Below are 11,380 nucleotides of genomic sequence, written 5' to 3' on the forward strand. Positions count from 1 at the left end.
GCTGGTTGTCGGTCATCAATGCTAAGAAAGAAAGCAGTGACTTTATCAATGCAAACAGCTATAAAAATATATTGACACCACAGTGTAAAGATGGCACAGATAGTCCATTACTGGTGTTTGGTCAGTGTGACTGCTTTTAGATTCGAAATCGGGCACCAATTTGCAGCAGTGCACCAGTGCAAACGTGCTGTGTGAGAGCATGGGGGTCTTTCTGTGTCTATTAGTTCTATTCATGGTTGTGTGTGTAAACATTAGCGCGACTTGCACAATAGATGGCACTACAGAACAAGGTAGGCTCTGCTGATGGGCTCAACGGGCTGAGCCTCAGAAATATTGCTTTAGCTCGTTTCAACACAGCTGTGCAGGCGACAGTTTTCTACAACGTAAAAACCCCCCTTAGCGATGACGAACTATGAAAAGTGTGTTCTTTACAGATAAAATAGCTGTATACTTTAGAAAACGATCTATTAGGAGATATGATCCCTGTACAATCACGTGATGAGAATTCAGAATATTTTTTATCAACAATATTTCTATTCATCGTAAAGTTTCAGAGCATCCCGATCAGGCCACACCAAGAGCGCAGCTCCGAAAAGCTGAATCTCTATATGTACAAAAAAAAAAAAAAAAAAAAAGGGCAGAAAATACGAAGTTTTCAACATCTGTACACTGGAGGCAAAAATAAACCTGCCAAACAAAACCCGGAGGGCGAAGGAGAACTTAACGAAAGACGATAAAAAGCATAAAAGAGAAGAAAAACAGTGATGAAATGCAGAAAAAAAGCAGAGCAGGTAAACAATCAAGAAGAACAAGGCAAGGGAACAAAGTGCTACACTTATTTAAAACTCCCATTAGATGGCAGCAATGACAGCGGAGAAAAGAAAAAAAAAGACCTCCATACTAAATAACAACAAAAAAAAAATATATAATCTGATCGACTGATGAGATGATTGCCTAATTAATAAAACAACCACAAAATTCAAACTGCAGCAGCCCTGTCGGGACTAAAACAAAAATAAATAATATAAATAAAAATGTGGAGTCCTCTTATGGTTCGTCCAGCCAACGATCAGGTCTCTGACCTCTGGTAGACAGAAGATCCGATATGTTTCCTATGGTACATTTGGCACTGGTATTTGCCTTTGGTCCAGCAATAGGCAAATAAATGTCTGTGTATTCCTCTTAAAAAGTCAAAAGAAAAAGAGAAAAAAAAATAGAGAAAACAGCGGCTCATAATTCAGTTCCACGAGCCTGTATGTGGAAGGCAGGTGGGGTGGCATTGGATGATGAGTCGAGTAGAGACGCTTTGTGTTTGTTTAAAAAAAAAAAGAAAGAATTTCTAGAGCATGCTGCTGTCTCTCAGAACCACCAAGTGCACTGTCCGCGGGAAGTTCTTCATCAGAGAGACGGCTGTCTCGTGCTCCATGTGTAAAAAACTATGTCCGTTAGCCTGCAAGGCAAACACGCAGCACAGTCAACAGCATGTGTGTGCGCATGTGTGTGTATAGAGGTATGTGTTCTGCAGATGTTTCCATACACATGTCAATGTGTGAGTGGTTTTTGTTTTTTTTTGTGGGAGGATGGAGGGTCACTGCCATCATTATCTCAGTAACACATCACTGTTGGGGAAAAGAGAGAGAAGAGGAGGAGCTACACAGTCATGCTGTAGAAAGAGAAGGGGTAAAGACAAAAAAGGGTTTTTTTAGATGAGTTCAACCAGCTAAACTGTAAATCTTAGGAGTGGAGATGACAAGGAACAGAAAGATGAAGTCATGGAAACTATGATATGAGGGAGGATGAATCGGACACTGTAAATGCTAGAACTTTTTTGTGTTGTCCGTCTACTTCCTGTCTTGTAAAATGTGCAGTCAGCATTATTTGATCACATTGCAAAAACTCCCAATTTTTGCTAAAAGTAAAGCTTTTTGAACCCTAAAATGTCAGGTCCAACAAAACACTATCATAAAGACCCTAAAAGTAAATTCTGGTTGTGAGAAAAAAAATTGTGTTAGCATCTTGAACCTTTCTGCGGATACCGCCGTATTTGCTGAGCGCAAAGCATCATGGTCCAGTTTGGGGGCACCCGGTGCCGGAGGGTGAACTGAATGTGAAAATATGTACTGTAGATCTCTGAGCCATGTACTACTAGTGTATATGTGCAACAATGATCACAGATACAGGAAAATAAGCTTGAATACATGGGCGTAATTTGCTGGGGGGTTAGGGGGGGTTATTACACCCACAATATTTTGATCCTGGCAGTATAACCCCAATAAAATAATAGAAATAAACTGATTAAGTACACAGCTCTCATGTTGTCTTTAGGCACACTTTAACCTGATTTCAAAATTTATGATGTTATATATGTACGTTTAAGTTATTGCTGGGCGGTACGACCCAAATTTTATACCACAAATTTTCTACAGTTATACCGGTATCATGGTATTGAACTTTTTTTTCCCATCGCTAATCAGCTGATAATAAAAAGTACAAACATTTCTTATTGATTTGCAAACACCTGTCAGCTGAAGTTACTCTCTTTTTGCAACACAGAAACTATATTTTTATTGTACCTCTGTGACTGCTCTTGTCACATTATGGCAGTATTTGTTCAATCATTTTGTAGTTTTTCCTAGCCAAATTGTAGTACACCAGGTAAATACAGTCTCTTGGAAATTTGAGATGTTTAGGTATGTCGCATAATACATCCTAAAAATGTAAAATATTTGTTACCGTTGCAAAAGAATGGGGGGGTGGAGCCTTTTCTTTTCTTAACTGTTGAACTGGCGTGGAACAGAAAAGAGTAAATACAAAGAACACTGGAAAGTTAAGTTAATCACAGTAAAAGCATTACAGTTCACGTACTTTAACCCCAAAATATATGGAATTATTGTACAAAAGTACATGATTCAATAAATAAATAAATAGGCAGAGAGCATACCCCACTCCAAAAGGTATCCCTAAAGTTTTACCCTTGTTAGAATATATAGAATAATGAAAACAAACGAATATCACCACTAGGTTTAGTAATGTTATATAGGTCTAACATTAAATAATTTCATGTGGTTTACAGGGATCTTGGCCGTGTAACATATTTGCAGCCTACAGATAAGTTTGCCTACTTAATATTACAAAAATATAGGTATGACCATGTGGCGGCTGGTCAATAGGGGGCACTAGGTGCTGCCCCACCACTATTTTTGGTACACAAAAAAATAAAATAAATAAAATAACAAAATAAAATATTATAAATGTTTTGAAAAAATATTGTATATATGTTTTCTGATAAATTAATTTAGAGTTATTGATGTGTAAACTTCCATTTTACTCATGAGCTTTTTCGTGTTGAGTCACTTCCGGTTCACGAGCGGTTCGCCGCCCCAGAATAGGGTGGCCTAGGGCGCAGCATGTGGCCGCCCCGCAGCTGACCTCACACAAACGGTGTGGGTTACAGTACGTAACCAACATTTTTCAAGCATCAGGATCTGATCCAGCATGGATTAAAACAGGTAAGAGGAAAGCTAAAATACTTTTGTAATGCTTGTTAATCATAGTATATTATATTATATATTAATGGTGAAAACAACTTAAATAATATAATATATAATAATATAATATAATATTGTTGTGTTTATGTTTTTGACAGATATTAGAAGATATTTTTTCTTTCTGCTGCCTTTCATTTTATTATATCTTTTTTCTTCTGTTGTGCATAGAGTTTATTTTGTTTTTTAATGAAATAAATACATTTTAAAACAAAAATATAATAGTTTACCTAAGAGATGCAACAATTTGTTGCTATTAAAATAACTAATTGATCTCTATATATTAAATATATATTATAAAGCTCACTTGTAGCCATCTTCTTATTGAATTAAATTTGTGCATTTATTGTTTTAGGTTTGTGACACCATCTTGAGACATTCACAAAGCGTCTGATCAGAGCTACAGTGCTGCAGGCAGACAGGTTCCTGCAGGACAGTTCTCTGAAGTGGTACTGAAGACCATGGAGGCTCACCCAATGCTGAACAGGGCCAAGAAGTCTCATGTAGTTCAGGAGCTGCAGTGGTGATGTGGATCTGTACCAGCTCTTCATGGAGAACAATCTGCAGGACACCTTCAGAGACTGTGACTCTGCTGAAGATCCTCCTCACATCTCCTCTGACCACAGCTGAATCTGAGAGGAGCTTCTCAACACTGAAGACAATCCAGACTTTCCTCAGGTACAACATCACATCTCACTGCACTGACCATGCTAAATAAGAATCTGGTTAGAACATTCCTGAATTTAACCAGAGTCATGAAGAAATGTGCTTCTCAGTTACAGAAGAGCAAAATTTATGTACTAAAAATAAAAACTACATGACTGTTTTATTATTTGTATTTGTTTAATAAATACACTGGTGTGAAAAAACTTAGTACAAATTGAATGCTTTTTGAGATATGTCTATTTTGGAGTTGTAGCCCCCCCCGGAGAAAAATCCACCAGCCGCCACTGGTATGACCTAGCTTAAAACTTAAACATGTCTACAGAACTGTTAATTCATTAACAATAACAAACACCATGCAGAAGGTTACCACAATAAAAATTTAAATTTGTGCCAAATAGGCTCTGTGATAAAGATGATCATTTTATATTCAGAGTTTAAAGAATCATGGGTCGGCCTGCCCCGGTCACTGGTCATAATGGTGTTAATATGACCACTGTATACCTGGATTTTCTCTGGCAATAGATTTGTGAGCTAATATAGTAAGAAATACATTCTATTTATATTAAATTTACTGCACAACAGTATAAGCTTACCTCTTTTTTGCCTCTTCAGATTGCCATTTTAAGCAATAACCCTAATGTTTGAGCAGTGCAAATTCTGGACTAGTTTGTCCTTTTTTTCAGATTAGAATTTGGTCCATCTCCAACCAAAAGAAATGTTTTAAGCTATGCAACAGTCCAATCTTTAACATTTGAGAACCGGTCCATCATTGACTTCACTGTTGGTCACCCCCAAACAATCCCACAAACCATTGCGCGCCGTATCCGGTAGGCGGTGCTAAACGGCATCCGCGAAAAGGTCCACTGAAAAACTTTTAGCTGTGTAACCTAAAATAATTTTAGCTTTCACTCAGGTTCTTTTGGTTTCAACTTTTAAAAGCCAAAATCAAATGTTAAAATTTGGGTTTCTGACCTCTGAATGCTCAAAGGGGACACTGATAAAAGACAGGGAGTGACACTTGGCGGAATGATAGTAGATTACGTTCATGCCTAATTTCTGGATGGTACACACACAGAGAGGCAAGATATAAAGCAGTAAATCCTTCAAGCCTTTTACACTGTTGAAACAAGAGCAAACAAGCCGACTTGAGATAATCTTTGTAGAACATCAGTGTCTGTTAAATTTGGACGGCAGCCGTAACAAGAGCTCAGACCAACTGTTCTTTGGTAGGTAAACCATAAAAATACTTTTCTGTCCTGCTGAATGTCCTGCCTCTTTCTTTAAGAAGGTCGGAGGAGGGTGTAATGTCGCTGACGGTGGTCTGTTTTGAAGACGAGTGGGAGGACGTTACCTGCAGTATCTTGTCTCCAGGCTGCAGGACAGACGTGGCGGGCCCATCATGCTGTACCCTAGTAACAAAGATACCCTATAAGTCAAAATGATACACCGTTAGGACAACACAGGGACAAGATGGTTTAGAATCTTTGCCTTTTTCATGCTCATCTCAACCCCAACCCTACATAAACAATTCAGTAAAATCCTGTTTCTGCCGAAATAATATGGCCAAATGTCAATTTGTGGATGAATGCAAGTAATGCAAATGCTCTGCTGAGAACAAAACTGTCACAAATTCATTATAAATTGACTTTCTAGTAAAAAAAACTATAATTGTTAAGGTCATATTGTTAGAATAGACAAATATAAAGAAAACTAGGTATACAGTAAGTACTGAAGGAATATGGGGAGAAAAATCGGTGTGGGATGAGTTCTGTCTTTGGGGGAATAAGTAAGGATTTAGGCTCTTTTTACTCAATAACCCAAGGCAGAGATTGTAAAAACACCAACATCTTTTCACCGAGAGCTGAAAGATGTTTTTTTTTTCTTTTTTGCACACAGAAAGTGTCAGACAATGCAGTTGCTGGAACTCCACACGGTTCAACAGGTGAAAGTGCACGTTGAACACGTTGAATAGTGAACTGAACACATAAATGTGTCGAAGAAAAGTGACACGGGGATAAACCAAAAACAATACGACAGTAACGGTGACAGTGCAGCAACACCCCACACACTACAGTGAGTGTGAGTTCACAAACACAAATACTGTATGTTAGAAGTATTAAGCTGCAATCGTTGATACATTGAGCCTTACACATAAATACAGTAAAAACATTAGTATTCTGGCTGCAAACAGGGCCAATTTAACATGCAGAGTCATGCATACATATACATATATATACAGTGGTTGTAACCAAGTGCTAAGAATGTGGACTTGATAGTTTATATAAAGGGTTCTCAAACCTTTTGGGTCTGGGGACCTCTTACAAGGGTGAAAAATTTCCAGGGACCCCCTTATAAACCCCATGCTATTTTAAAAATTGCTTACTAATTGTTTATTCTATTTTTAATTTTTATTATTATTACTTTAATTCTATTATTTTTATCGTTACAGTTGATAATGTCACATATCAATATACTGTTTTGTTGATTGATGCAAGTATCTGCTGTTGCTGTCACACCTGAATTTCCCCACCATGGGAAAATAAAAGCTTTTTCTATTCTATTCTATTCTATTCTATTCTATTCTATTCTATTCTATTCTATTCTATTCTACTAATTTTACCTCCTAAATGCCATGGAAATATTTTTTCTTTGGTTTAGTATCTTTGTTTTACGAGTGTATTGTTCCCCAAATGCATATTTTAAAAATAAAAATCAAACAAACAATTTATTGAAAATTTTTGAGGACTGCCCAAGATACAACTCGCAGACCCCTCAGGGGCCTAGGACCCCAGTTTGAGAACCTCTGGTTTGTATGACGCCCAACTGTACAGGTTCAACTGAAATACTGGAGAATTAAACAAATAAACCTTTACACCAGGGGGTCTGCATTTGCGGCTCTTTGGTCCCTCTGCAGCAGCTCTTTAATGTTTTGACCAAAACTACATGACAGATTTTTTGCATGTTCGTTTGTTTTTAATTCCCACGAAAGAAAAAGCTAGCTTTAGCAGATTCTTTTGTCCATTTGTTCGCAAATGTTCGGAACTAACTAACCCAACACTACACTTCAAAATTTTGTTTTTTATTTTTAATATTTTCTCAAATCCATCAGCAATTTATTATTTTTTTCTTTTTTAATACCTGTAAGACAAGTTGCTGAGAAGAAATTTGTTGAATTTATTAGATAATGAAAAATGTAAACTTTTTTAAACTGAATTTGGTGTTAACTATATAAGGTATTTTTCTTGTTTATATGAAAATGGCCTTTCTCGTCCTAAAATGTAAAAAAAAAAAATTAAATGTTCAAATTCATTGTATATTTGTAGTTGTATGATGTGACCCCCACTGCACAGAAAGCACAACTTCAACAAACTCAAAGTAGCCCACGGGCCACCAGTTGCTAAACACTGTTGTATGTTTTGCGGAGCCAGAGAGCAGGAATGGCTCTTTTGGTTGTAAAGGTTTCACACCCCTGCTTTACCCTATAAACACACATAGAGCTGAAAGAAACTGCAACAGACATCAATGTTTAAAAAGTACTTTCTCTAAAAATTCGAAAACATTTTGACACATTTTAACTGAAAACACAATTTTTGCAGTTCATAAAAACAGCAATCAGAGGCAGACACAACCTAACAAACAAACAAATACAAAATCACAATTTAGAAATTGAGAACCTGTATTTGAAAAATAAATAAATCCAGCTTCTGTTCTTAAGCCAGTCCTAAGAAGCTAATTCATCAAAGCCCCCGATCTCAATCCAGTCAGTACAAGAACTGGGTCTCAGTGAGTCCTAATGAGCTGTGAGACTGACCCAGTGGACCTCAAGCAGTCTTACAAGTCAAACTTTTAGGCTTATTATTCCTTTTGAGACCCTTTAATGGGGGTTCTATAAATATTTAGGTGAAACTAAACTTTTTTTTCAGACTTAGTGCAGGAAAAACAAAGTTTTGTTCTTAGAACTATGATTAGATTGTTTGCATATGTATTAAATGCTGCTGGTTCAACTTTCTAATACTGACAATTTTCCCTGAAACTAATAAACATGAACACTGTGTTTATGTTGAAAAACAGACAGGAGACATGTCCTGCTTTTAAATCATCCTCTTTTACATTTCAGTCATTCAGTTGGGGCCTATATAAAGTAGAATTCCTCCTTATTGTAACTCCACAAGCCCCTCTTTTACCCCTTTTCTGAGGTGTGTCTCAGATCAACTCACTTTGAGGCTGCCTCTTTAAATCCAAATGAGGCGTTTCACACCCTGCCCCCCTCCAGCTTCCAAAACGATCCATTCCAGTTTGACTGAGGGGTTTACGACTATACGCACCCGCTTCGGATGTTATCATCCATTAAATGGACTTTATTAGCCGTTATCAGTCCCATAGAATGGCTTCAGACTGTCAGCTGGTTAGTATGAGGCATAAAACTACTAAGGTTTTTTTTTTTAATGCAATCTGGTTAATATGAGGCATAAAGCCACTAAGGTTAATTTTAGAGAAAATGACATGGGCTATGATAAAGTAGACCGGACTCCGGCGGTAGCAGATTGTTGTATTCCAACATATATGGCTCTGGTAACCCACTAGGGGGCACTGTCGGGACAGTCTGAAGCCATTCTATGGGACTGATAACCACTAATAACGTCCATTTAATGGACTGATAACATCCGAAGCGGCTGCTATATAGCGGCACAGAAACATTTTAGTTTTCGTCAACTTGTCTATCCAGCCTTACATGTTGAAGCCAGAGTCTGACCCAGAGCCAGAGGAGAACGAAGACCACCAAATCATAGTCTGTAAGTCCAGACCTTATTTAGAAGATCCGTTGCAAATTCTGTGACATAAAAAAACGACTTAAAAATAGAGAAAAGTGAACTGGTTAAAAATATGACTCAGAATATAAAGATATCTTTGCTATAGATCCGGTGCCCCGGCACAAACAGAGCAATGTTGTATATGCTGTTAAGTGCCAGGTGGACTGCGACCAGTTATACATCGGGGAAACAAAGCAACCACTGTTCAAAAGAATGTCCCAACACAGACGAGCTAHDTCTARTGGCCAGAACTCTGCAGTTTTCACTCWTTTACAGGCCAGCGGTCACTCTTTCAGAGATGARGATGTTCTCATTCTTGATAGAGAGGAACGTTGGTTTGAGAGAGGAGTAAAAGAAGCCATTTTTGTGAAGCAAGACCGTCCATCATTAAACAGAGGTGGAGGCCTCCGTTTTCAGTTGTCCCCCTCCTACAGCGCGGCCATTGCCAGTATCACTCCACCCCCGTTAACGATAAGTGTTAATTAGGTGTCAACGATAGCCATGTGATGTGAGTATCAGTCACATGGAGGCAGGGCTTAAAAGCCTGAATTTTGCCTGAAACTCTCAGACTGAAGAAGTCTCTTGGAGGAGAGACGAAACGTTTCATTAGAGAAGAACCCGTCCAGAAGACCTATACAATTTTTTTCTTTTTGATATCTTTGCAGTACCAGGAGAGACTGGATTAAACTTTTCTGCCTCCTAGAGACTCCAAGTCCACAGCAAAACTTTAAACGGCTAAAAGAGTGGAATTTGCATTCGTCCCCTTTAATCAGTTAACAGTGTAAATAAGAAGATGAACACTAGAGGGCACTGCCAAGCTATTTAAGTGTTCTGGTAATCAAACCATTAAAGTTTAATTCAGTAATTATTTGTCTGATGAACGTGGAGGAAATAAACACGAGTAAAACAATTGAACATTTTGTAAAGATCAAACTTTAAACCTGTGAGGTCTAAATGATGTGTTCTGAGTCACAGAAAACAGACTAAATACCTAATGTCATAAAGTTAAACCCAATATTTCCTTAAAATCATTGTTTCTTTCATCGTTAAGCCAAGCTGACATTTAAATGATGAACCATAAAATGCATTTTCCTTGTCTACGAGTCACCAAAACGTTTTATTCTAAGGCGAAACGATTTCCATTCATCCAAAACACAGCTATTGCCCCAATAATACGAATAGTTATATAAAAAATATGACATTATGCATTTTGTGTCGGGCATGCTCGTGTAATTGCTTGACGTTCAGCAAAATTCTGTTCCTACAAAAAAAAAGAGATAATCTGCATCGACTCCATCTGCTGCTCCTTTAAAATAGCATTAATAATGGACGTGCTGCAGCTCATGGAAGCCTTATGGATCCAAGTACGATAAAATAACTGTCCCTGTCAGCAGTTGTCAGCTTATAAAAAATAAAAGTTAAACAATGTACTAACTCATATTCAACGCGCACGTGAACCATACAGGACGTTTAAAGCACATCTCCGTCTTCTGAACTTCCCTTTTTAATAGACCAGCTGTCCCGACAGTTAGTCACGTAGTCGGAAATAACGGGCAGTAAAATCTGTCGTACGTTCCGTCCTCGGATCAAAGTGGTGAACATCTAAAATCGCCCACGGCGTCCCAGAACTTCAGCGGCCTTACGAAAATAGCTGTCAGAGCTTTGTGAAACAGCCTCCCTCCTTTGATTGAACGAAGCAGCGTGTTTCTAGGACAGAGCGCTTCCTGCAACAGGCCTGAGGGATCTGCAACCCCAGCAGGCCCTCAGTGGAAACACACTGACAGACTCAGTCAAACTGAAGTGATAAAAGAGTTTGGAGTTGGTGGAGAATGTTTTATGTCTAAGTCTGGTCAGGTTATGAACCAACTACATGAAAGGGTGTCAAATATTTAAAAAAAAAACAAGTAAAAGTCTATAACTATGATTGATGGAGGCAAAAGGAAATAGATGATTTAGTTTTATACCAATTTCATCACATATCCTGTGTTAAACTGCTACATTCCAACAGAATAAGGTACGCTCGGTGTTAACGGAGTCAGCCACTGCCCCACAGGCAGACACACAGACGGACAGACAAAACACTGCGGTAACGAGCAGCAGTTTCCACGGCAACTCTGAGGTAAAGCCGAGGAGGCTGTGATTGGCTGCCGAGCCAAGTCAGGTCGTACCATGTCGGAGGGTTTGAAGGGGTTCCCCTGGCCGCTGATGCCACCAGAGATGCTGAAACCAAGACCGGGGTTCTTCTCTATTCTCACACAAAGCTGCAGGAGAGAGGGGAAAGAAGGAAAAGAACAGGAGAGAGAGAGAGAGAGAGAGAGAGAGAGAGAGAGAGAGAGAGAGAGAGAGAGAGAGAGAGAG

At 38.4% G+C, this 11,380-nt stretch overlaps 1 protein-coding gene across 1 annotated transcript in view; it reads right to left on the bottom strand.

Moving 5' to 3' along the window:
* Nucleotides 1-1,129: 1,129 nt before the first annotated feature.
* The window catches only part of lrrc7 (leucine rich repeat containing 7), a gene marked incomplete in the record, with an annotated part of 55,654 nt that continues 45,403 nt past the window's right edge, over nt 1,130-11,380 (bottom strand). The window contains 3 exon segments of the mRNA XM_014017770.1: nt 1,130-1,450; nt 5,563-5,637; nt 11,191-11,283. Of these exon segments, the coding sequence (XP_013873224.1) occupies nt 1,340-1,450; nt 5,563-5,637; nt 11,191-11,283 (279 nt within the window).

The sequence above is a fragment of the Austrofundulus limnaeus genome, unplaced genomic scaffold (genome assembly GCF_001266775.1).
Source record: "Austrofundulus limnaeus strain Quisiro unplaced genomic scaffold, Austrofundulus_limnaeus-1.0 Scaffold176, whole genome shotgun sequence".
Taxonomy (NCBI): domain Eukaryota; kingdom Metazoa; phylum Chordata; class Actinopteri; order Cyprinodontiformes; family Rivulidae; genus Austrofundulus; species Austrofundulus limnaeus.